At 35.6% G+C, this 27100-nt stretch overlaps 1 protein-coding gene across 1 annotated transcript in view; it reads left to right on the forward strand.

The window, feature by feature from the left end:
• The window catches only part of LOC108710247 (phosphatidylinositol phosphatase PTPRQ-like), a 118983-nt gene that overhangs the window by 7414 nt on the left and 84469 nt on the right, over positions 1 to 27100 (forward strand). The window contains exons 3-10 of the mRNA XM_041586283.1: positions 2653 to 2852; positions 4670 to 4913; positions 9810 to 9938; positions 10144 to 10290; positions 19457 to 19629; positions 21680 to 21842; positions 23798 to 23959; positions 24050 to 24229. Coding sequence (XP_041442217.1) covers positions 2653 to 2852; positions 4670 to 4913; positions 9810 to 9938; positions 10144 to 10290; positions 19457 to 19629; positions 21680 to 21842; positions 23798 to 23959; positions 24050 to 24229 — 1398 coding nt within the window. The remainder of the gene's footprint in view (positions 1 to 2652; positions 2853 to 4669; positions 4914 to 9809; positions 9939 to 10143; positions 10291 to 19456; positions 19630 to 21679; positions 21843 to 23797; positions 23960 to 24049; positions 24230 to 27100) is intronic.

A 27100-nucleotide genomic window follows, 5' to 3' on the forward strand; every position in this document is an offset into this window, starting at 1 on the left:
AAAATTGGCCTGAATTTTGCTAATGCAACTCCCACAGACTTCTACATACCCCTGACAGCTTTTTAATGCACTATTTTTATATCTGAGTTTTTGGGTTTTCTGTGCATAAGTAATCTATATTAATTGTGTTTTGGAAGCTTGAATTTGAATTCACAATCTTTGCCCCCCCCCACCAAAGTTGAGATACAATTGTTATTTTGAACTTAGAAATCATTCAGTAACAATGGCTGCAAATTTACCTAGCGATGGACTTGTGGTAAAAACACATTAGTCAAAAATACTGTTGTATTGGAATGAACATAAATCATGCAAAAAAACATTCAAAAACAAATTGATTACTGTTTTTACATTATTTCCAATACAAAATTATTTTTAGACATTTTACCGCCCAAGCAACTAGAGTGGGTGAAATAATGTCCCATGTGTTTCCTTAAAGTCAGTGGTGCTACAAGTTTTTTTTCTCCAATCTACTTTAATAAAGTGTTGTCAGAATATAGTGTATAGTAGTCTGAGTGTGAATTGGTTCATTGTTCACCCCATAGTTAAACACTTTGCAAGTGTTAATCATATATGTAATTAATTTAATAATATGTATTTAGCATTTCTTTGTGATGTGATATGTGTTCCATCATTATGTATGGCTATGAAGTATTTCAGACACAGTGAATATCATATATTTTCTTGTGGGCATGGGGTTATCGGATACATTGGTTTGATAGAATGGCAAATGCCGTCATTTTGACAGCATTTCCTACCAGACAGGATAACATGTGTGGAATAAAACACAGCCACATTCTCTTTACACCAGTTGAAGCCTTAGAATTTTGGTCTTGTATCTTTATTTATCTGTTAAATTTGATTTGAGCCAGCTGCATATCTTCATTTCTTCACTACAAGAATTTATTATATTTGGCTACTTTATAATATTTGCTTTGACAGAAAGATTAATTTCTGTACTGATAAGGCACATGATATGTAACTTGCAAAACAGCCTTAACTGAGAGCAGAATCAGAATTGTGTGGGGAAATAAAGTAATATGCATCCATAGATGCTTCCCATATTCCATGTATAGAATACTTCAAATTGTTGCCATAAGACCTTATGGAAACATTTCTCAACAACTAGACCACCATCTCAAACCTGTCATGTCATGTAGAAGTCAGTGGCACGTGTTCCTGAAGTTATTTCTTGACATTGTGATCTGCACTGGATAATCTGAGAGATTTAGGGTTTTCGGGCGATTATCCGAAAAATTTAGTTTTTGCAGCAAAAACTAGAGGGTTTTTGGTTGATAAACCGAAAAAGTTGCTTTTTTGCAGGGATCGTACGATGCAAATTATGATTTGCAAACTTTTAAGACATGCTTGAAGGTGGTGTGAACTTTTGGAGCAAATGTAACAACGTTTTCATTAAGAAGTTTTATTACATACACTGCACACTAAATTTGCAATCACTATTTTACTGTCACGTGAAGGGCAAAGTGTTCACAAAGGCAAAATTGTTTGGTTTGTGAACATTTATTTGCATTGTGAATGAATTGTGAATGATTTTTCCATTAGCGACCGATATTACATTCCCCCTCATAAGTGTCTGATTTATCATGAACGTGATGAAATCCTTGGTCCTATAATGTCTGAAGGTTTTCTAGATATTCACATTCTTTCTCTCTCCTGGGATCGTTATTTAGGGACCATGTTTTATCTATTGGTCATACACTAAGAAAAGTGCTAAGGAGTCCCTTGACACAGTGCTGGCTAGAGGCTTCAGGAAGGATTTAATTTTTACTGACAAGAGAAGGGAAACATACTGGACCTTTTGTAAATCATACAAAAAATGTTACAGAAATAACACTTTTCTGCTAATCTTTTTATACAGCCCATCACAAAGTATTTAGTATGTTGTGTAGCCATTCATATAAAGTTATATAAAAAGCCACAAAAGTATAAAAAATGTACTAGGTAAGCAGGTGTAGGTTGCAAGATTATTATACAATTTAACTTACTATCACTTACTTACATTTCAATGTATTTTGACAAGTTCATTAAGATTTTGAAGCCTCAAAGCCTTTTTTCTGGTTGAGTTTTTTGGAGGAAGCTCAAAATTTTAGAGGAAAAAAAACTCGAATTTTTAGAGATTAATTACACCCCAAAGCTGCTAAAAATTCAAATCCGAAAGTACTCCAACTAAATCCTGTCGAGGTCATGTAAAAGTCAATGGCAGATGTCCTTTAAGATGTTTCTTGACATTATGATCTGCGCTGGATAATCCAAAAAAGTCAGGGTTTTTGGGTGACAACTCGAAAAACTTGCACGATTCTGACGCTAAATTCAAAAAAGTCGTTCAATCTGAGATTTTTGTACGATTTTATCGAGACATTTCCTGCACAGAGTTTTTCAATCTAATTATTTGATAAATGAGTTAAATTTGTGGATGGGAGTTAGTTAAACTTTGTTTTAATAAAAAAACAAGATAAATTATACAGACTTATGAAAAAAAGCACCCAGAGTTTTTTTTATATACAGATCAACTTTTTTTTTAAATAAAACACTGCCATTATGCAAATCAGATTATTTTAATACTGAGGAATGACTATTTTTAAACCGGCAAAATACAAATATATTTGGTAACTGACTTTTTATTCTTGTTTACAGCTCCAGGAAAGGTTGTGAACTTGACAGTTGAAGCATTAAATTCTTCAGCAGTAAATCTTACATGGTTTTTACCAAGGCAACCACATGGAAAGATAACTAGCTTCAAGATCAGTGTAAAACATGCAAGAAGTGGAATAATAGTAAAAGATACCACTGTGAAGGTTGAAGATATTTTGAATGGAGCATTGCCAGAATGCAATGTAAGTAGTGAACATTCTTCTATAGATTATGAGTTAAAGACTATTGGCATGGGGAAAAACATGCATAGAAGTGTCAGTGCAAATGTTATTTTCTGCTGATGTTCTGATGTTCCACTGAGCAGTGTAGGTGTAGTTTATTAAAAGGGGACTCCTCAACTGACCCTTTGGTTTTAGTCATCCTACTGAATCACCATTGTTACATACCTTCATGAAACACCAGGAGCCTGAAATTGGGTAAAATGGCTACAGAGAGGATGGCCCCAAACTCTGCTACCAGCAGGAGCTGCATCTCCCACCATGAGAGAAGTTCACAGCAGCCCTGCTGCCAGTCCAGAATTTGCATTGTCTCGATGATAGGAAATCCAAGCAGGCTGTCACCTAGTACAAACAGTAGCAGCATCTGTATCAATCAACCCACTGTGCAGTCACAGACGAGAACCTCCTTTCTCCCTCTTCTAAATTTACCTGCTCAGTACACTGGCACCAGGTCCGGACTGAGAATTAAAATAGGCCCTGGCATTTCAGGTACACAGAGGCCCAATCAGCCCACATAGAGGCCCAAACAGCCCCCACCAGCCCACTAAATACTGACTTTCTATGGGGCCTTATAGCAGCCCCTCTGGCATTTGCCAGAACCCACAGATTGCCAGTCCGGGCCTGACTGGCACGGTCCTACTGCTGCTGTAACAAATTAAACTTAAAATATATTATCATATATCCACTGTTTTATCCAGAGGAAGGCAAAAATTCCAACCTGAAGCCAGTGCCAATTATGCCTCAAGAGGGGAAAAATTCCTTCCTGATCCCAGTGGTGATTGGGGTCAGGCATCAATCAAGCATTTGACATTCATTTAACATGAATGATACCATTAAGACTCTCACATTTCTACAGTATAATGGAACCGAAACCACAATACAACAGTGCATGCAGGAACACATCCACATTTGGTTATTAATAGATAATATGAGAAAATAAAGAAAAGAAACTCCTGACATTTCACAAAATATGCAAAAAAGGGTGGGAGGGTGGGATGTTTCTACCTGCTCAGAAGATAAGGAAGTGAACTGCTTCTTAAATTGACATCACATCTCTCTCTTTCTCCACTCTCTGTCCAGCTTTCCCCCACCTTAACTCATTGCTTCTCATCCAATCACAACAAGATCTGATTCTGCCAATCTATAAACATAAACCCATGTAATCTGGCTACTGGTCATTTGGATCCTTTGTCATTGCAGCCCCTGCACTCATAGCTCCAGGGTTTACCTTTCACTTAGTTGGGTTTATTGTACAGAGATCTGCTCTGCTTCTTAACTGAGGCCTTAAAGATTTTTGTCTATTTTTTATTAGTTAATATTTCTTGGTTAGTCTCATAAAAAGTAAAAAAAAAAATAGAAATATATATGAAATTCATAACACCGTATCTGGAAGTGACATGAGGTTAAGCTCATTTAAACTACTAAAATAAAATGCAAAATAAACAACACAAATAGGCTAGTACAACTTACATTTTCAATAACACTTTTTCCACAATGTTTTATGCTACAAGGTACACTTTAATGAAAACCTGTTGCAGTCATATACAATGAAAAGCAATGCACACAAGTTATAAGTTCAGTTTTGCAAGCCTTAAGCTACCTTCTGACAACTATTGAAACAAATTATATAAAGATGTCCCTTAATTTTTTTATTTCATTTAAAAAAAGTCTAAAGATAGCACCAATGTGTTGTTTTTTCTGCCGCCATTTTGTTTGTTCCTTTTAAGTTAGTGACACATTAATATTAAAGTGCTCTAACTCTAATACTAATAATCTTTTAGGATAATAGAGAATCTTTTCTGTGGAGTACAACAAGCCCCTCATCAACTCGTGGTCAGTCCACAACCACTTCCCCATTTGTATCAAGAACTGCTACCTCTCCATCATTTAATTCTATCTGGAATGAACCTATCACCTTCATTGTGGCCCAGCTAAGACCATACACAACCTACTTGTTTGAAGTTTCAGCAGTTACCAGTGAGCCTGGATACATTGATAGCACCATTGTTAGGACTCCAGAATCAGGTGAGTAAAGATCATGTCTTTATCAATGACTTATATACATAACATAGCAAAATGGGTTTTTTTTTGCATTCTGTATTCACTTTTGAGATGACACCAGGGATGAGGTTTTGAAAGATTCAGCTGCAAAACAATAGCTAAATCAAAAATTATTTAAAAAGTTTAGTACAGCTGAAATGTGAAATGTGTGAATTTTTAGTAGACTGTTTTATTTGTATTTAAAAAATAATTATTCTATATTTGATATTCATATGGTCAGATGGGAAAATGAATATGTGTAGGGATTGCGTTTTATAGACAATATTGTAATATATGTTTGGTATATAGGCAATCATTTGTTATATAGACAGATCATATGGAGTAGTGTAAATATGTTGAATGAGTTTGGTTATTTGGACCTTACGCTCTTCAGCAAAAGTAAAATAATATGTACAAAACTATTTAGAAAGCCGACAGTTAGGCATGGCTTCCTGCATGCTTGTAGTGGGCACAGTCGGCATTGTATTAATAATATCCCAAATAACCAGTTTTTATGGACTAAATGTATTTGTAATGAAGATGTTGAGAAGAAGGCAATGAGACCATGCAACAGTTTCTTTGAGAAGAGCTACCATAGAGCAATTATTTTTGGAAATTAAATTTAAGTGTGAGTCCCTGATCATGATACCATTCATTAAATAGTTAAAAACATGAGAAATGTTGAGAACCTTATTTTTCTCAATATATCTCACGTTTCCCGCTGTTAGTTTAGTTCATCCATACATTAGTCCACAGGGACAGACACATTGTGCCTCTGCATTTTAAAGGAAAACTAAACCTTAAAAATGAATAGGACTAAAAATGCCATATTTTATATACTGAACTTATTGCACCAGCCTAAAGTTTCAGCTTGTCAATAGCAGCAATGATCCAGGACTGCAAACTTGTCACAGGGGGTCACCATCTTGGAAAGTGTCTACGACACTCACATACTCAGTGGGCTCTGAGCAGCTGTTGAGAAGCTAAGCTTAGGGGTCGTTGCAAATTATCAAGCAGAAAATGATATTGGCCTGTCATATAAGTGATGCTGCAGGGCTGATTATTAAATTCTGATGTTAATTGCACTGTTTTCTGAGCTGTATGTAGTAATTATCTATATTAATTACTAATCAGCCTTATATTGTGACATTTGTATTCTATGTGTACTGTATATTGTGAGTGGGTCCCTAAGCTCAGTAAGTGACAGCAGCACAGAGCATGTGCAGTGAACCAGCAGAAGAGAAGATGGGGAGCTACTGGGGCATCTTTGGAGACACAGATCATTACTGCTAAAGGGCTGTAGTTGCCTTGGGCTGGTACAGAAGCACAAAACATAATGTACAGCATTTATAGACTACTTCTTTAGTTTAAATTCCTTGTCCTTTAATAAGCATCATGCTGGTTACCCAGAGGGTCTGATCTTTATTGGACTAGAACATATTCCTCACACATATATTGTCTCGTACAACTGTGTAAGCAGCAAACATTTTGGATTCTTAAGCTCGGTTGATTGTCACCTGGTGGTCTTAGTAGAGGACCCAGCTCTGTTTAAAATGGTTTTGGAACTGGCTTAAAATTCATAATTTTGTTCAGGGCAACGCTCCATTTGGTTAGTGGGTTATACCTCTGTAATTTTTTGTTTGTTTTAATTTGTTTCAAAAAACAAAATATTCAAATTAAAATGCCATGACTATAAAGGAGGCAACTACTGAATATTGCGATAGAGCTTGGTAATTGTTGTTCTGTCTATGTAAGATATTAACTTTATGTAAATGTTTGTCTCCAGTGCTTAGTATTTGCTGGACACCTGATCCTGTGGTGCAGACTTTAGGCTAGTTATAACTATTACCTGTTGTGTAACACTTTTTGTATGGGATAAAAATGATTTGGATTAATTAAATGTATTATCTGTTTATACAAATAATACATTGCTCATTTAACTGTGAATATTAATAACAATATTTAAAGTTTGATATATGACGTATTAGGGCTCATTTGCAAATTGGGACAAAGTGCAAAATACATGTATTCGTGACCACAATGCACCCTGTTGATTTTTATGGCGTGCACTAACATTTAAATGATTAAAACCACCCACTTTAAAATGTTGTTTGCCTGTGTTTTAAATGGGAGGTAAATTTAGGGAGCACTGTGTTACTTTTTCATTGATTACATTTTAATGGACTATACATTTTCTCCCTCCTAATTTGTGTCTGTATCTGCTTTTCATTAATAACCCTTTAAGGCGCTGATGATTCTAAATACTTTTGTGTAGATTACCATGATACATTTATAAACAGAACAGGTAGTTTTTATGTTAAAGGGATACTGTCATGGGAAAAAATTTTTTTTTTCAAAATGAATCAGTTAATAGTGCTGCTCCAGCAGAATTCTGCACTGAAATCCATTTCTCAAAAGTGCAAACTGATTTTTTTATATTCTATTTTGAAATCTGACATGGGGCTAGACATATTGTCAATTTCCCAGCTGCCCCCAGTCATGTGACTTGTGCTCCGATAAACTTCAATCACTCTTTACTGCTGTACTGCAAGTTAGAGTGATATCACCCCCCCTTCCCCCCCCAGCAGCCAAACAAAAGAACAATGGGAAGGTAACCAGATAACAGCTCCCTAACACAAGATAACAGCTGCCTGGTAGATCTAAGAACAGCACTCAATAGTAAAAACCCATGTCCCACTGAGACACATTCAGTTACATTGAGAAGGAAAAACAGCAGCCTGCCAGAAAGCATTTCTCTCCTAAAGTGCAGGCACAAGTCACATGACCAGGGGCAGCTGGGAAATTTACAAAATGTCTAGCCCCATGTCAGATTTCAAAATTGAATATAAAAAAATCTGTTTGCTCTTTTGAGAAATGGATTTCGGTGCAGAAGTCTGCAGGAGTAGCACTATTAACTGATGCATTTTGAAAAAAACATGTTTTCCCATGACAGGATCCCTTTAAACATAAGAATTTCTGAGAAAAGCCTTTAGCAAAAGGTATGGACAGCAACATTGCATTCCAATAACTTTAGTCTACTCTACTGAATGAAATACTATCAGAACTGATAACACTAGGCTTTATAAGATAACAGAAGATTATGAAGTGCTTGTTCAAGTTAGAAGAGATTTGCAAAAACAACAGAAGCTGCTTTATCTCTTGGCATCCGTTTATTTTTGCCTTAAAGGGAACATTACCCTTTTCGTTACCATTTAAATTAGGGTAATGGCACACAGGACATTTTGTCATTCATGATAAATTTGCTACCACAGGCGACAAATTGTCCTTTGTTTCTCTTTTGTTTCTCTTTGTTTCTCTAAAATACATCCCCACAAACAATTTGCATTTTAGCTGGTAAGAAGAAACAATGGACATTTAGGGGCATATTTATCAAGGGTCGAATTTCGAATTTGAAAATTTTTTAAATTCGAATTCAAAAAGACCAACGAAATTAGGTCGAAGTTTTTTTTGGCTGAATAGGTCCGTTTAGACCGAATAGGTCCGTATTCGCCCAATTCGAATCGTACGAATCGAAGTAATATCGAATTCGATTGAATTCTAATCAAAGTTTTTCCCAAAATAAACTTTGATTTTTCAAAGTCCACCAATTGACTCTAAATAGGTTTTAGGAGGTCCCCAATAGGCTACAACAGCAATTCAACAGGTTTTAGATGGCAAATGGTCGAAGTAGAATTTTTAAAGAGACAGTACATGATAAATTTCTATATTCTAATTTTTGAACTCTTTTCAAATTTGAATCGAATTTGGACTATTCCCTAGTCAAAGTACACAAAAAATAGTTTGAAATTCTAATTTTTTTAATTCGAAAATTCACCTCGACCTTTAATAAATCTGTCCCTTAGGGGCAGTTTTATAAAGGGTCGAATTTCGAATTGAAACAACTTCGAAATTCGAATGAAAAAAAACCAACGACAATTAAGTCAAAGTCGAATCGAAGGAATAGCACATTCAATCGAATTCAATTAAAAATGTTTCCCAAAAAAACCCGTAGATTTTTCAAAATCCACTAATTGACTCCAAATGGGTTCAAGGAGGTCCCCCATAGGCTAAAACAGCAATTTAGTAGGTTTTAGATGGCAAATGGTCAAATTCGAATATTTAAAGAGAAAGTACATGATTAATTTCTTTAATTTTTTTCAAATTCAAATCGAATTTGGACTATTACTTAGTCGAAGTACACAAAAAATAGCTTGAAAATCTAATTTTTTTCATTCAAAAATTCACCTCGACCTTTGATAAATCTGCCCCTTAGTGTCTTCGCTCAGGAGACTATAATCATGTTCAGAAAATCTGTGTAGTATTACAGTGCTCACCATATGAAGACACAGTCATCCATCTTGGTACTCTATGTGCTGCGGCCTAGAGACTATTTTCATAAACCCAGTTTAAAGGGAAGATCACTATTTCTGCCATCTAATACAGTCCACCAACCCTGGAATATCTACTGATGAATTAGGATACTCCATTTGGAATCCCTTAGCAAGACATAACACTCAAATAACTAGTTGTGTTTTTCTCTGGCTTATTTACCCTCTTATACTTGCCACACTTTTATTGATATCTGCATACTAGTAATAGTAATTGCCCTTCTCAACCTGGGCCCAACTTGACAAAAAGTTTATTTAAACCTATCTCATCCCCCCACTCCTTCAGAAGCCTACACTGGAAAGTTTTCAGGGTGTAGAAAAACCTTAAATTTTCTAAATGGCCTCTATTTATCCCCTGCTGTGTATTCATTGTAACCTTACACCCTGCAATACTCAATAAGGTCATTGATTTTCTTGGATTATACATAAATTACTGCCATTTGTATATTACATCATTCTGCTTTCTTCTGCTGAAACCATTTTCTCCTTTCAGTCCCAGAAGATCCACCACAGAATCTTGTCAAGGGAAACATCACAACACGCTCTTTCTCGGTGATTTGGGATGCACCCACCATTGTGACAGGAAAATTTAGCTACAGAGTTGAGCTGTATGGTCCAGCAGGTATGCATCAGAGATTCTTAAATGTACAATCAGCTCTTACAATATGATTTGTGGTTGTTGTTAAAAGAACTACAGCCCTATTGTTTTCTTTCTTCAGATATATTTTTTTCTGCTTCATTTTAATATCTGGTGATCGAATAGATTATTTACCAGCAGCAATAAAAATGTGCATTTGCTCTCTATAAAGTAATGTATATTTTTTCAGGTCACATCCTGGACAACAGCACAAAAGATCTCAGGTTTACATTTACCAACCTTACACCATTCACCACCTATAATGCATACATCAGCGGGGAAACCAGCGCAGGTGTTGGGCCAAGAGCCAACATATCAGTTTTCACCCCAGCAGAAGGTAACAGTCTCTTTTACTTACAGAGGCTTAACACATGTTGTTAGGATTCAAGGCTTAACACATGTTGGTACGATTCAAACTATGAAATGAACAATGCTGTTGCTTCAGTGGTCTGTATTTTTTTCTGTTACTTGTTTCAGCGAAGAAAACCCAGCCTGTCCCCTGCACTTCACAGTGTAAATGTAAAGTAAATAGAAATATCAGAACATTATATTAGGGTGATGCTGGGGCTCCCTCAGATAGGATGAACTTGATGGACAGTTCAGGGGTGTAACTACAGAGGAAGCAGACCCTGCGGAGGAGATATAGGGGCCCCATGAGGCCCAAATTTATATAAAATTTCAATAAATATTGGAAAAATAGATCAACCTTTAGATATTATGGGGGCCTGAAAAATTATTTGTTGTGGGGCCCAGTAATTTCAAGTTATGCCACTGGGACAGTTGTCTTTTTTTTAACCTAAATGAACTATGTAACAGTGTAACATTATCCAGTACAAGTTGTGTAGTTTTTTATTCACACATACACATGCTGCCAGCTGCACCACAATGGGGTTGTGAGCACTAGGGACATGCAGTATAATATATATATTCTATCCTTTATTTTCTGTTTTCTCAAAGGGAATCCAGAAACCACTGGAAACTTTTAAGGAAAGATGCTGATTGTTGAGAAAACACATATGATTTTTTTTGTTTCTGAATAAATTTATTGTATTTCCATGTTTGTATTAACAACAACCTCTTGGTGAAGCTAATTAAATTTTTATTTTCTGGCTAATTTGTATGTGGGAACCCTTGACATCTATGGATAAAATTAAATTTTACCAGTGCAGTTCAGCCGTTTCCGCAGAGCACACGTGTTAATTATTAATGAGTCCTGTTTAGGATTAGTGACGGGCGAATTTGGGGCGTATCGCTTCGCCGAAAAATTTCTGAATTTCCACCAAAATTTGTGAAACGGCAAAAATTCGCCATCTTGTTTTTGACGCTGGCGTCCATTTTTTTTGACGCTGGCTAATTTTTGCGGCGGTTTCACGGAAATTGGCTGCAAATTCGCGCCTGCGAATAAATTCGCCCATCACTATTTAGGATATACTGTGCCTATGTTGTAATTACCATATCTAATGCGTGCTACTAGAGGTAGGGAACATTTTTCATGTAGAGGACTTGAATTTTTGAAGAGGAAACGTGTAACTTACTTGTGTTGTGCTAATTACAACAGTACTATAAGAAAACACTTAACTAAACAGAAAGAATTGATTATTTTACCTGCAATTTTACATGTTTCTATACTGAGTATACTGCTGCACCATAGTACCTAAAAGGCAAGCAGATCCCTCCACAATGGGTTTACTTTGCTACTGTACTAATATAACTGAAAGACTATAAAGTTAAATCCCATCTCTAGAAAGCTTGCCATAGAAAAGTCTATGAATTCAAAAATATATAAAAAAGCCCTTGTTGCTTTTATCTTTTCTCCACTTGGCGGCAGCATACAGCAGTGTAACATGCTCCTTAATAGTTATTGAATATCTTATGCTACCCTTTTGTTGTCTCTAATCTGTTTGTTTATGTATAGAAACATAAATATACATAAAAACAGTGCTAGACTTTCACATGCCCAACAAATTCATGCATGTCAGCGAATGCCAAGAGGCAGCATCATTTTGTTTATAACCTTTCATCCTGTAAAAATAAATTTCTCTAAATCTTTTCCTATGCTCTTTCCTATTACATTCATATTATGCCACCCAAAATGAACAAAAAAAATAAATTATAAATATAATTACTGTATATATAAATAATAATCTGTTTATTTAGCGCAAACATAATCCAGAGTGTGAGAGGAAATACGAATTGCAAAGTTAAATTCTGAAATTATACAAGGAAATCCAAAATACACTAACTACTCTATATGCCATCCTCCATTTCTTTGCAAAGGATTTGTCTGGAACAAAGGGGGTTAAATCCTGTTTCCTCTTAAGGGATGACCCTGTGTTATGTTTGCCACTTTGGGATGAAAGGGTTGCACCTTTTGTTGCTTTGGATGTTGCTGTTGTTAAGTGTCTGTAAATAGGAATTATACCATCTCTTAGATTGCTCTTTTCTTTTATCAGAGCAAAGAATTACTTGGGGGAAAATCCCCAATACCGTTTCTTTATAATACATTTTAAATGGTTAAATGTTATAATATTACATTAAGTTGGGTATTTTTGCTTTTGGCATGGTGGCTTTTATTGCAATGTTGTAAATCAGAACCCGGGAACTGGCAGAAACAGAGATGGCAAGAAAAAAACTTCTAATAAGTTATTTTTATTATTAAAATGTATTTGTAAAGCACCGCCATGTTTTACAGTGCTGTACAATATACACCGAACATACAGAATTACACACAAGGCAATCAGTAATATAAGTGGCAAAGAGAGCCCTGCCCAAAAGAGCTTACGATCTAAGTATGTTAGTAAGTAACTGCCCAATCAAAAACACAAGGTCCCGAGCTCTAGATATTAGATCTCATACCTGTACTCTAAACTGACTATTAAAGACTTTTTTACTTTCATAACCCAAATAAAAGAGCTACCAGTTGTGGTCGCTTGATTGGCAGAAGCATGTAAAGACCCAAAATGTTTATAGTGTGTAAAAACTCAGAATGTTTACTATTCAAATGCTAAAGTTTGTTTTAAACATTTAAACATTTTATATTAGGAAATCCATCTTTTGTCCCCGTCTTTTATACAGTAAATATGAAGCAGTATTAGATTTCTTGCAAGCGTAACATGAACTGAGAAGTAATTATTTTTATGTTAAAAAGGCAACTAAAACCCTTGATAAAAGGTTATAATTTATATTCTCCTACATTCTTCACAGACTAAGTGGCCTATTCATTATTCTGTGTAAAACATATCTCACCGAAAAAAGTGTATAAAAAGTTGTGCAAAGTAAACAGTCTGAACGCCACATATGATGCCATTATCAATTTCCAGTCAATGGCGAAAATAGTGTCAAGAAAGTTCTGGCGGAAGTCGCTCTTAGAAAAACCGCACAATGGATGACCGCAATATTTGCCTGATATTGCTGTATGTGTGTAGTTATAACCTGTTTACCATGTAAGTGGGAGAAGAGTTAGAAAGGTGGTTGGGCTGTTGTTCAGGGCCGTGATTATGTGTAGAGGTGAGATAACAGCCAAAGTTTTCCAAGTGAAATATCCTTAGCATCGTGCTGCTGCTGCACACCCAAGTGTAAATGAGATGTAGGCAAAGCAAATTGACTGTATTAGCACTTGGCAAAGTCTGTGGTTTACAACCTCTGTACTGACCACCCAGCCAGTGAAGGTCCCTGCTGTTTTTGTGCAAGTGACCAAAAGGCCTTCAGAACAAGCTGGGACATGTTACATGCGGAAACCCTAATGCTGTAGCATCACTTCATAGCCAAAGTAAAAATCTGTGTAAAGAGTTAATTGAATATAACCTCTAAAATAAAACAGCTACACATTGTTCACCTTACATACATACATCTGTTAAACCTAAAAATCACTTTTATTATGAGGTTAAAACTGCTATTCTGTGACAATTTGCAAATGTGTTTTTTTTAATTATTTAGCAGTTTGCGCAACAGTTCTCCAGCTTGGAATATTAAAAGCTATCTGTTGCTAGGGTCCAAATCACCTTAGCAACCAAGCAGTGGAGTCAGGAAAATTAATAGGAGGGCCTAAATAGAAAGGCAATGGATAATAAGTAACAAAAAAATGATAGCCTCATAGAGCAATAGTGGATTGGCTCCTGGGGTAGCGACCCCCATTTGAAAGGTGGAAAGAGGCAGAATAAAGAAACAAATAATGCAAAAACAATAAAAACTGATGATCAGTTTAAAAGTTGCTGAGAATTGTGTTATTATTACAGAGAACAAGGGAATCTATTTTAACATTTTGAATTATTTGATTAAAAGGAGTCTAAGGGTGATGACTTTCTTGTGATTTGGCAGTTTCTGGATATTGGGGATATTGGGGCATATTGGGTGCATGCACCCGAGGAAGGAGTTGTCCCCGAAAGCTTGTGCCACATCTCTGCTGCAATAAAATGCTTTAAAGGCAGGAGCCAAAGTATGGTGTGCTTCTTTGCCCCCTTTTCAAGAGTTTTTATAAACTCCCATAAACTCTAAATTCGACCCTTGATAAATATGCCCCTAAGTATGATGTAGAGAGAAAATTTATTATAATAATATTATTATATTATTTTTATTATTTGTGGTTTTTGAGTTATTTAGCTTTTTATTCAGCAGCTCTCCAGCTTGCAGTTTCAACAGTCTGGTTGCTAGGGTCCAAATTACCCTAGCAACCATGCATTGATTTGAATAAAGGAGTGGAATATGAATAGGGGAGGGTCTGAACAGAAAGATGAGTAATAAAAAGTAGCAATAACAATAAATCCGTAGCCTTACAGAGCATTTGTTTTTAGATGGGGTCAGTGACCCCATTTGAAAGCTGGAAAGAGTCAGAAGCAGAAGGCAAATAATTCAGAAATTATAAAAAAATAAATGACCTATTGAAAAGTTGCTTTGAATGAAACATTCTATAACATACCAAAAGTAAAAAACTTAAAAGTGAATCACTCTTTTAAGTTTACAAAACACAGGCAAGTGTTAAATTTGCGAAACACAGACAAGTTACACATAGTTTGTAATGCACAAAGACACTGCAAGAGAAAACGAGAGGAGATTCATTCCTGTTTTACAGTGTGGAGCATGGGTCCACATGATGGTGCCTAAGATTGCATAAACAAACATTTCTCTTTGGGTCTAGAGTTTGTGGTGATGATCTTAATTTCACTGGATTTTATTATTGATATAAAATAAATCTTGAAACCTGCTTACACCTTATTATACATGTCCTATAAATGTTTAAATTATCAGTCAGTCTGGTTGTTGTTTCTGCTCTCCTCCTAAACTATTGTCTTATGCTTTTAGTGCTGATGTATAAACTATCCACATGGTGGCAGCATATAACAGTATAGATTTTGCTCCTCCTAAGGTCATTGATTAGTGTGAATATGTATAACTGTAAAACTACCATTTTTTTCTGTATATTTCCTATGCCCAAAACAGGTATCATGAAGAGATCTAGACGTTCTGGTAATTACATTGAAATTTTCCGTGATACAGTGTAACAAAATAGAGATGAGTGAGCCAGATACCATGAAATCTGAATTCTGAAAACACCCAAGAGAATCTGAAACACTCATTTCTCAATATAAAACTCCGTTTGCAGAGGATTAACCCCATTGGTGCCAGAAACTGGTGCAGAGGGGTAAAATCCTGTTTCCTCTTAAGGGATGACTTTGTGTCATTTTGTTGCCTTAGGATGAAAGCCTCCGATCTTTGCTGCTGCTTTGTCATTTTGTTTTTTAACTTGGATGTAAAGTGCCTGTAAACAGGAGTTATAACATCTCTCATATTGCTTTTTCCTTTTGTAAAACACCCCTTTTGCATTTGTTCTCATTGTCAATAATTTTTTATTGTGCCAACAAGGTCTTACTTGGTATAATATCATCATTGCAATTTATTCATTATAGCACTCAGACACCAACATTATAAAAATGATTACAAAGGAATAGACTCATTCTACAGCTCCAGTACTGTAACTAGAGGGGGATGGACCCTGGTGCGGGCCCTGGCCCGCTCGCACTCCCTGCTCCCCCGGTAGTTCCACTGTTGTACAGCTCACATCAGACTTCAGGTTGCTCTACCTTGAAGAGCTTAGATTTCAAACTGCAAAATTGTATAGTTAGGATAATTGCACACAGTATGGGGTAGATTTACTAAAGAGCAAAGTGGCTAACGCTAGCGACTTTCACCAGCATTGCCACCCGCAGGGACATTGCCAATTTACTAACAGACACAGGCGCCAAGTCGCTAACAGTCATTCGCACTCTATCGCCAGGCAACTTTTTGCCTTCGCCTCCTGAGACCAGGCGAAGTGCTATAAAGCAGCTAGATCTTCCTCAATCTTCTGTGAGCTGAAAATGCATCAAAGTGAACACACTTTAGCATTTTCAGGCCATGATCGTATTACCTTGTGTGCCATTACTCTAATACAGTGTGTCTTCCACATGGTATGAGCAGGATTGAAGCTGACTTTGTATATCCACACATTTCTGGACTCTATAAATGTGGCTCCAGATGTAGATGCATTAAGTCATCTTCAATCCTGCTCATACCATGTGGAAGACACACTGTATTAGAGTAATGGCACACAAGGTAATACCATCATGGCCTGAAAATGCTAAAATGTGTTCACTTTGATGCATTTTTTGCTCACAGGATATGATGTAAGCATAAGAGCATCAATAGAATAAAAAGTTTAAAGCAACCATTATCATGTGTACTGTACTATCAAAAAGAATAAAAATAAGCATCCATGAGATCCATACTTCCATCTACTTGCATCTAATCAAAGACATGCTAATGCCATCTCCACCGTTGCAAGCATTAGCAAATTAGTATTCCCAACAGTAAATTGCAAGTTGTGGTGCATGCTAATTTATAGGGATTAGGGATGGGCAAAATTAACCTGTTTGCCAAAAATTCTCCACTGGCAAAAATTTGCCAAAATGCATTAGTCTGTGGGTGACAATTTTTTTTTCTCCCATTGAAGTCTATGAGTGTCATTTGCTCATCCCTGGGGACATGTTGTTCCACTGTATTCTGGGTGGCAATGATGCACTGTAAGTAAAATACCATGTACACCTTCCACTTTGTTTTGTACATGAGAAAATAAACTTTTTTTTTTTAAACTTTTCCCCCTAAATTTCACATATTACACCCAAATTCATCTGATTAAAGTTTAGCTGCAAACATAAATACATATCATTTTGATTATAAAAACAACTGACTTTTTCATGATATATTTATATACATGTAAGACTAAAATTGGCTCAATGATTCTTAAAGGGAATGTACTCCTACTTGTAAAACATTTCAATACTTTTAGTGCTTTGCTACTGTCTAAATATAGTTTTTCTTATGGCTGGAAGTAGTCGAAGACAGTACTTCAGTTATAGCTTTGGGTTAAAATAATATTTTAAAGTGTTATGCCATTCCCTTTAACAATTGCATATTTTCCCATATAAAATGCATGCATGCTATTCATACTGAACTTTTTTTTCAGCATTGTTAATGGTAGGTATTATTTATATATTGAATATCTATACAATCCAACTGCTCTATCTAAGTAACTATGCTGTGCTCTATACAATTACTTTGTAAAAGTTTTCAAGATAGATTTGCAAATTCTTTTGCAACATTCTTATGTTAATGCACCTTAAAGGAACAGTTCAGTATCAAAATAAAAACTGTGTAAATAGATAGGCTGTGCAAAATAAAAAAATGTTTCTAATATAGTTAGTTAGCCAAAAATGTAATATATAAAGGCTGGAGTGAACAGATGTCTAATAAAACAGCCAGAATCCAACTTCCTGCTTTTCAGCTCTATAACTCTGAGTTAGTCAGCGACTTGAAGGGGGGCCACATGGTACATTTCTGTTCAGTGAGTTTGTAATTGATCCTCAGCATTCAGCTCAGATTCAAAAGCAACAGATATGACCCATGTGCCCCCCCTAAAGTCTCTGATTGGTTACTGCCTGGTAGCCAGGGTAACCAGTCAGTGTAAACCAAGAGAGCTGAAAAGCAGTAAGTAGTGTTCAGACTGACATGTTATACATCAAATCACTCCAGCCTTTATACATTACATTTTTGGCTAACTAACTATATTAGAAACATTTTTTTATTTTGCACAGCCTATCTATTTACCCAGTTTTTATTTTCACAATGAACAATTCCTTTAAATGGAAGGAAAGATGATGGCTCCCACTTTGCGCATAGTTCTGTCCAACTCTCTATTGGACCTACTAACAGTGAAAACGGTCTGTTATGTTCATGCCATCAATACTAAATGGTAATGCCATACGCAGAAAATGGAGGCTTATCCTCCCCACAAAATACCAAATACTATATATTAATATGTAATTAGAAGTTCTTCAATGGAAAGCCTTCTATTGGTAGCCTTCCCAAACAACAAGCACAAAGTTTTGTGTTTTGGCAAACATTTCAACTATAGTTAGTGCTCAACATTGAATAAGCTTTCCTCCACATCACTGGCTCACTAACTAGTAAAAAGGAAGTTGCAGCAGAGCTAAAATTATGACCCAAAACTGAGAAAAAAGATGTTGCAAATTACTAATGCTCTTATATCTAACTGATATGCAGTATTTTGTGTTATTTAGTAAGCAGCCATCTGAATTTGTGAGGTTCATTAATTATGTGAATTTTATATTTTATAAGCAATAATTATGTTTATAGTGCACTTTTGGGCAGTCGGTACATATTTAATGGGACAGTAGCACATTCACTATCCCGGGGATATTTAGCTTTTGTCTACCGGAGCGTCCAGAATGCTCTTATTGTGATAGTGGTACTATGGGAGTTTCTACTGAAGCCCTGAAAAACAGGAAGTGGATTTTCAGGTAATGGGACATTATGTACCTTGTCTACCACTTTAAAAAATGTTTTTAATTAAAGTGCTACTGTCCTTTTAAATAATTAAAGGGGTATTGTCATTTATAAACCCTTTTCTTAAACGCATCCTATAATTACCCATCTTAAAAAGCATACACTTTTCCTATTTTTAAGTTCTATAAAGATATTGAACAGAACGTCAAAAGTTTGCCTATACCCTTTATTATATATTTAAAGGACCCACTAATACAACAGAACAACTTTTTTAAACTAATGTCATATAGGCAGTAACATCAATGGCATCTACCTATCACTGTACGCGTGGATCAAATTGCATGTGTGCATTTTCAGAGTAATATCCACACTTTGTGCACAGTGATATTGATGTCACTGCTTACAGACACAGAATGGAACCGACCGGCCATAATGTTTCCTCGGCCAGTTAAGAAAACAACAAATGTGACATTAGCCATAGGTTTTAGATGCAAATGTAGAATAATGCATATACATAATGATAGTATCCCTTTAAGAAAAAAAATGCTCTTCACAAGAATTGCCATTTCACAAGAGTTTTATGGTGTTTGTAAGAAAACTGCAATAGCAATGCTAAATTACATTCTAAGCTCATATATTTCTTTTTTTCCTTTTTAAAATTGAAGTACCTGGTACAGTTTATGATTTAAATGCAACAGCGATTGACGCCTATTCTATAACCGTATGTTGGAGAAAACCTCAGCAACCAAATGGCAACATCACCCAATACAGAGTTAAGACTTCAGTAGACGATTCAGGAGTGGTCATTGAAAATGTTATCCTAAAAGAAAATGATCAGGTACTTTTTTTTAACTGTGTTTGCTTAGTGCAGAGAACAGTTAGTCATCACTTAGTAGTTTGTGAGTGTTTTAACACTCTAGCTAATCTACAAGTTGGGTGCTGGTCTGCAGAATCAGAGAGTTTCCCTTAGTCCTTTTTATTCCTACAGTATACGCCTCTACGCCTACAATCATTTCCTGCCATATTCTCCAATTCAAGTATATATTCTAAGTTTTTGTCCTTTGGGTAACAGTCATTAAATAGGCAATGGCTTTTGTCAGTGTCAACTGTATGGCTACTAAAACATTTGCTTTTTCATTAGTGTATTACCATTTAGTCTGCTAAATGAATGACATACAAAGTTTTAAAACATGTTATGTATGGTTTAAACATGATCATCAAACTATTAGCCAACTGTTATAGCAAACACCATCTGCCATGTTTCTCCTATATCTGTAGACATTTCTTTGATTAATTCTAACAATGAAACATCCAAAATATGTTGGAATAAATTGGCAGCAGGGGCTTTCCTTGTGGGTCAGGAGGAACAATTGCTTTGTGCCAATCATTTCTGGGATGGATGACTGTGATCACTAAAACAAAGAAATGCGTATTTAAGTAAAGCCACTACATTGTACTTTATGTTTACTACATTAGCATACATCCATACTAATGGGGATAGAACCAGATTATTAGTTTGATTTTTTAAATGATTGTTTATAATTTTTAATTAGCCTTGGTTCCAAATTACTGAAATGCCCCTTATATGTTTAAAATTTCCCAAGTATCCTGTGCTTGTGAATACCTATATACCTGGTACAGAGCTCTTTGAACAGGCATGCCAGGTATCAGGTAATACTGAGAAAGGGGGGTGAATGCACCTTTTAAAAATTAAACAGATCTTTTACAAAGGTTTGAGTAAAAGCTAAACAGAACTAGGGAATTAACTATCTTTATGCCAGTAACGGATGCTTTGCAGCTCCCTCATTTGTGACTTTTTCTTTCTGCATAGTTTTGTTAACTTGTTTTATGCTACATAGTTGTTGCTGTACTTCCAGTTGGCATGCAGACAGTATATTAAATACAGTAAGGCCAAATAATCCCTTTAAACAGACACCTTAAGGGGAAAAGTTTTCATTATTCAAGATTGCATTTTCTTTGGTAATTTGATAAACAAGCATGGGCAAAAACTCAGGAATTGGCAAATTGGCCTCCCCATCACTGCCACTATGAAGAAAACCTGTCCATTAACTTTCAAAACACCAAGAAGTATCACACATTGTCATTATGCTCTACTGTTAAACTAACATTTATTTCATATTGTGCACGTTTTCTTCCATGTCATATAGAATACATGTTTTGTTTCTCATGCTGTTGTTTTGTAAACCAAGTGTATATCTGGTCATCAATAAAAGTGTCAGCCTTTTTTCTTAGGGGGTTATTTATTAAAGTCTGAATCCCAAAAATAATTGTGTTTTTTTAATATAAAATCCAAATTTTTAGTGGAAAAAAAATCAGAAATTCTGGTATCTCAGACCTACCGAGGTTGTATATAAAATTAGAGTTTTTTTAATATAAGATCCAAATTTTTAGTAGAAAAGAAAATCAGAAAATCCGACATCTCAGACCTACCGAGGTTGTATATAAGTCGAGAGAGGTTCCTATCCTATTTAGAAGTTTCTGTGGTTGGCTCTGGAATTACCCTGAAAATCCGACTATTTTGGGCAAAAAAAAAATGTGACTTTTCCGGAAAGAGCCAGAAAAAATCTAGCGATTCTAGAAAAAACGTTGAAAAAATCGCACAATTTGGATTTTCACTCGATTTCTTTATGTTTGTCCCTGATACAATTAAATCATGCATTTTTAACAATAAATAAAGCCAAATTGTGGATTCTAGTTTGACTTTTTTTTATTAAAATAATCAAAAAAATTGATTTTGTTAAATAAGGCCCTTAATGTTGTTATTATTGTTAGATACAGTATAATAAACTATTTTGGATCAAGTCATTATAAGTAGCTGTGATGCTGTTGACCTAATAGATTCTAACTGGGTATGTGTCTTGTTGCAGTTCTCAGATAATCTGACCACTCCCACATCAAGTTATATCTCTCAAACCCCTGTTGATGGACTTGCCAGAGAAGCTGGAACTTATGAAGGTTCAGCAGAGTTTTCTCCCACAACCCAGTCTATGTCTTCAGTGATATTTCATACAAATACGAATGACAACTCAGGTGATGCAATTTGTGAAGTATTACTGCTCAAAGACTATTCATTTTTCTTTTTACTTTAACGTATGATACATATAGAGTGTTGAATCTCACTTTTCTCCTCTTTCCATTTGCTAGGGAAGCTTTATAGAACAGATGGTAATGCCACACAAGAAGGGCCTACCCTTTAGTCTCACTCTTGACCTCTCCTCAGAAAATGTAGCCCCCCATTAGTTTCCTAGCACACTGCATGGACAATCAGTTATTACAGTTGCCAGAGCAGGTGTGATTAGGAAGGATTAACATATCACCTACTTTAACCGAAAGGAGTCTGCAACACTTAAACCTCTAACTAACAACTACTGAAATGTCATTATTGGAGTCAAATAGGTCATTGTATTACAAGGCCAGCGTGTGGTGGGCAACAGGTGTAGGTGACCCTTTTGACATGTAGATGCCAGAATTACAATGGCAAACCCTCACAAGTCAATAAAAACAAATGCTTCTTCCAGGGAGATCTTACTTTATGAGTACACACACGGCTCATTTGACAGATATATGTTTAAAATAATATTGCAACAGTACACATTTTCTGAAAAAAGACACTTGGTATATCCCTGTCTGCACATCTTTAAAGTTTCTCAATAAACCTTTCTGTTTTTCTAACATTTATCTTGCTTAACATGATACGTTTGTTTTCAAGTCTAAAAACAGATGCTTTAAACTCATTCCACACAACTGAATGTTGCATTTAGCATGTATAAGGATGACTTACACACAGTAGGAGGATTTTTCTTTTTTTTTGTAGTCCTCAAAGCACAAATTATTCATGTGATATAAATCCACATGACTATTAAAGCTTGTGTAAAAATTTTAAATGGCAACATAAGAAAAGGAAGTTCTTTTTACGATTGCAGTATTTATTTAATGATATTTTAATAATGTTTAATTCCCTAAGAGTCGGGTTATTGTGTTTTTATTTGGTCACAGTTCCTGTAGTGACAGTCAGTGTGCAGAAATACTGACCTCTCTAAAACTTATTTGCTCCTGAGCAGTAACCCACCATCAGTCATCGTCATAATTTATGAATATATCACCAGCAACATGTTCAGCACTTTCCATTAATTTATAGCAATAATCACTGATTGGTTTTCATGGGTTACTGCCTACATGCAAATTTGACCAGTCATAGTAAATATGTAGTAAATATTCCAGGGCCTACAAATAGTTGAGACCTACCCAAAATAGGATAATGACTGACGGATTAAGAATTTATGTAGTGGTAATATATACGCTATTCTCTCTGTGCATGATAAATGAGCCCTGATATCTTTATTTCATTAAAGGGGAACTCCACAAAAACATAAATTAAGTATATAATGACTTAAATATAATTTCAAACAACTTTGCAATATACATCAATTAAAAAAAAATGTAGACTTTTCATGATTTTTAATGGTTTCTGACAGTTCCCTAAGCCTAGACTCCTGCTCTTCTGATGATCTCTCTGACTACTTTGCTGAGCTGGCTGACTACTGTTACTTTGTAGCAATAGCCAGCTGTCTTTAGACTGCATCCTCCAAACCCCACAATTCCCTGCACATGTGATTTCAATAAGGAACAGAACATCATAGTGCAATGCATTGTGGGTTATGTAGTTCCTGCATGCTGTCTGGAAGCTGTGGAGAAGTTGTTACAATTTGTAACATCAGTGTTTTAGTCCCTCCTTCCCTGCCAGGATTTCAAATGATGCAGAAAGAGAAGAACTGTTAAACAGGTGGATTGCAGCATAGAAAATGGCATTTATTCATACTTTTTGAAGAAACAGGTAACTGTGATGGGTATATTAGGGGTTTCTGTGTTATGTGGGCCTCTTTATCAAATTTTGGTATGGAAGCCGGAGTTCCCCTTTAAAACTTAAAATCCCACTGGCCCAAAGAAAAACATATTTATAAAATGTTTTGTATTATTTTTTGCAGTTATTAAAACTATAATTTATTTGATCGACATTCGTGCTGAACAGTTATTTCACACTATTGGGAATCTTACTCCGTACACTGAGTATTTAATTAGCGTTTCTGCTTTTACCACTGTTGGTGAGGGGCCCCCAGCTGAAAAAGTGGTCAGGACGGGTGAACAAGGTAATAATATACAGTAATAAAGGATATTTGTTATATCCTGATTGTAACTATGCTATTGTATTTGATGCTGACCTCTCTTTTTGCTACAAGTTCCCAGCGCAGTGCAGAATGTGATGTATGAAAGTGTTAATTCAACAACTGTAAAGCTCTCTTGGCATCCTCCACTGCATCAAAATGGAATAATCACCAATTATACCATATATGTAATGGTAGTGAATTCAACCAAAGCTTTGGCGAAAACAACTACAGATACGGAAATCCTTATTACAGGTACCGCAACAGCATTCTTATTTCATTATATTTCTAATTTTATTGCAAATAATGTTTTCTTGCTCAAACAACAATTCCACCAAGATTTATTGTAATTGCTCATTAATTAGGGCATGTTACATTTCTAAGCCCCCCTGTACATTCTGGGTCTGCTTTCTCCGTAACAAAAACAGCATTAGGCAGGCACCAATCCGGAACGTCCAACAAAAGTAGAATCGGGATTGGTGCCTGCCTAATGCTGTTTTTGTTGAGAATTACTCCCCTATATTATCTCACAGAATTGATTTTGCCGCCACTCATCATTAACTACTAGTTTCCACAATTTCTTTACTAAATTTTTACTAAATCTACGCCCCAGTTGTTATAGGAATTTTTGCAGTAATAAGCAATCTATGCAGGAGCTGGCACAGACCATTCTGTTCTATGAGAGATTGTTGTTCAAGAAGTGGTCAAGAATGTATGGTATGATTTTGAAAAGAAAAATTTTAGTGTCAGTATCACTTTAATGCTCAAATGCTACTTTTAGGGCCTTTAGTGGTTTGTGTGAATAACAGTAAAACTACCAAACTATGCCTAAATAGATACAGCACTGCCTACATCATATTGAGAAGCTGCAATAATTCAGCGACTTACTCCCATGTCCCCTCTTATAAATTAGGAACATTCTTATAAATTAGGAAGATTCTGGGATTAGTAGGTAGCCACACACAGTAAACTCATATGTCTTTATTACACCATGGCAATTTAGGACACCACAGGATGTACACTATATATATGACACATTAAATTCCTTTTCTTGGCACTTCATCATGAGTTAGACAACCTCAATAGTTAGCAGTGGATTGGTACAGCTTTGGAGTAATGGCTGCATCAGAATGACTCATATATCTCTTACACAATTATTTTTTCAAGTTTATTATCGGATAATAATGTATTATCAGATAATGTAAAAAATGCTCCAAAAATTATAAAATCCCAAAATCATCCCTTTAAAATGTTTTTTTTTCTCATATTGTGTTTTCTCTCTAATAGTTTTCATGCATTCTTCCTATTTCCATTACTGAAGTAAATAAACCTATAGCCTTTGTATAGTAATCTTTGTTCTGATAACAAATTAAGATTGCCTCTCTCGTCTTATTTGAAAAAAAAAAAAGCATATCTTATTTTACACAAATATTGCTCATGTCCTAAGAGAAATGCACCAACAGTCACGCAGATCAGTATCTCTGTATGTATTATACAGGGATTTAACTCTGTCTACATAAGCACTCTAAGGTATTCAAAGGTCCACTTTAATTTCAAAGTAATTATACTAGGCTTCATCCTGTAATCACCCATTTTTATGTCTGTTGATACAGTGTATTATTATTTGCTCCCAGCGGGGTTACTTTAGGAGCACATATAAGACCTAGTAAGATTAGTAAGTGAATCTTCTGAAACAAGTAACTGTGAAACAAGGACAGATGTTTTAATAACAGTATAATTGCCCTTATGTCTGATGTTACTGCCACTAACACACCCAGATGTCTGCTGGTGGTGGTAAGATAACTTTTGAATTTTTAAAAAATGCCAGAGATCAAGTGCAGAAAAAAACATCAGGGGATTAAGAGAGGCTGTAAAAAAGTCCAGAATGCATTTAAATTCCTCAGATAAATGTAGACACATTTATCAAAGTCTCATGCCGGTTTGTATTGAAATGATATATGAAATTCATGATACTCAAGGCAGACAGGTTTCTACAAATAGACTGGCCTACAGAAAGATAAGTTCATCATACAGTTTGCATTTAGCCATGACATATGTACTACACAAACTACAAAATGCTAAACAAACAGTCAGAAAAGTGAAATTCCATTTGAATTTGAACCAGAATAAAAATTGAATTTACAGAAAATGCCATTTAGAATATATTCATCAAGTTAATATATTCACTCTTAAACCCTGAAATCACTGAGATGAGATGAGTTTTTTATACCATGCTTTGGAAAAGTGGTAAACCAGAAGCAGTAGGATGCCTAGGAACAGACTGGAGCAGGATAGAGTGGGCATTGAACATGACAGACTGGAAAAGGACAGTGCATGAGTAGAACAGAAGGAAAATCAGATTATACTGGGAAAGGCAAGAATCTCAGACAAGGAAAGCGAGAAGTGGCAAGAAAGAGGGACAGGCCACAGTACTTAGGTTACACAGGCAGGGGTAGACAACTTGGCACTCAATGCTCAGACTAGGCAGTACTGCTAAACATACCAGTAATGGAAGTTAGATAAACTCAAAATCACCAGGAATCACTTGTCTGCCTTTCTGTCCCAGAAGTTAGGAAAAAGCAGACAGATTTGGTGCTGTGCATTTTTCAGATCACGAGCCTTATCTTTAAAACAAAAATGAAAAACATAAAAAAACTAAAGAGTTACAGTATGTCATTATCATCATACTTTTACTAAATTGTGTAGCTATTTAGCTGTATTTTGTTTGATATCAATGTTCTTTGCTCAATGTTCATGGGATTTTTATAAAGCTCGGGCCAGCTGCTTGATTAGTTCACTAACAAGGAAATGAGCAGCAAGCTGCTTCATAGCAATTTTCAGGATGTAAATTTGTTGTTAAAGATGAGTGTCCAAAATAACACAGTTGATGTCCCAGGTAAAGATCCATGAGCCTATTGCCTATTACAATGCCTGCTCATTTTTGTGGTACTAGAAAATTGGTACTAGAACTGGTACTAGAAACTGGTACTAGAAAATTGACCATGTAGTTTGTTGCCTCATTTTAAAGGCAAATGAATCTCAGTGTTATCAATTTCTTGGAATACATGCATAAGCAGTTATAGAAGCTTCCGTGGGGAGATCAAAAATGTAATATAGCTTTCCCCT

The sequence above is a fragment of the Xenopus laevis genome, chromosome 3L (genome assembly GCF_017654675.1).
Source record: "Xenopus laevis strain J_2021 chromosome 3L, Xenopus_laevis_v10.1, whole genome shotgun sequence".
NCBI lineage: Eukaryota > Metazoa > Chordata > Amphibia > Anura > Pipidae > Xenopus > Xenopus laevis.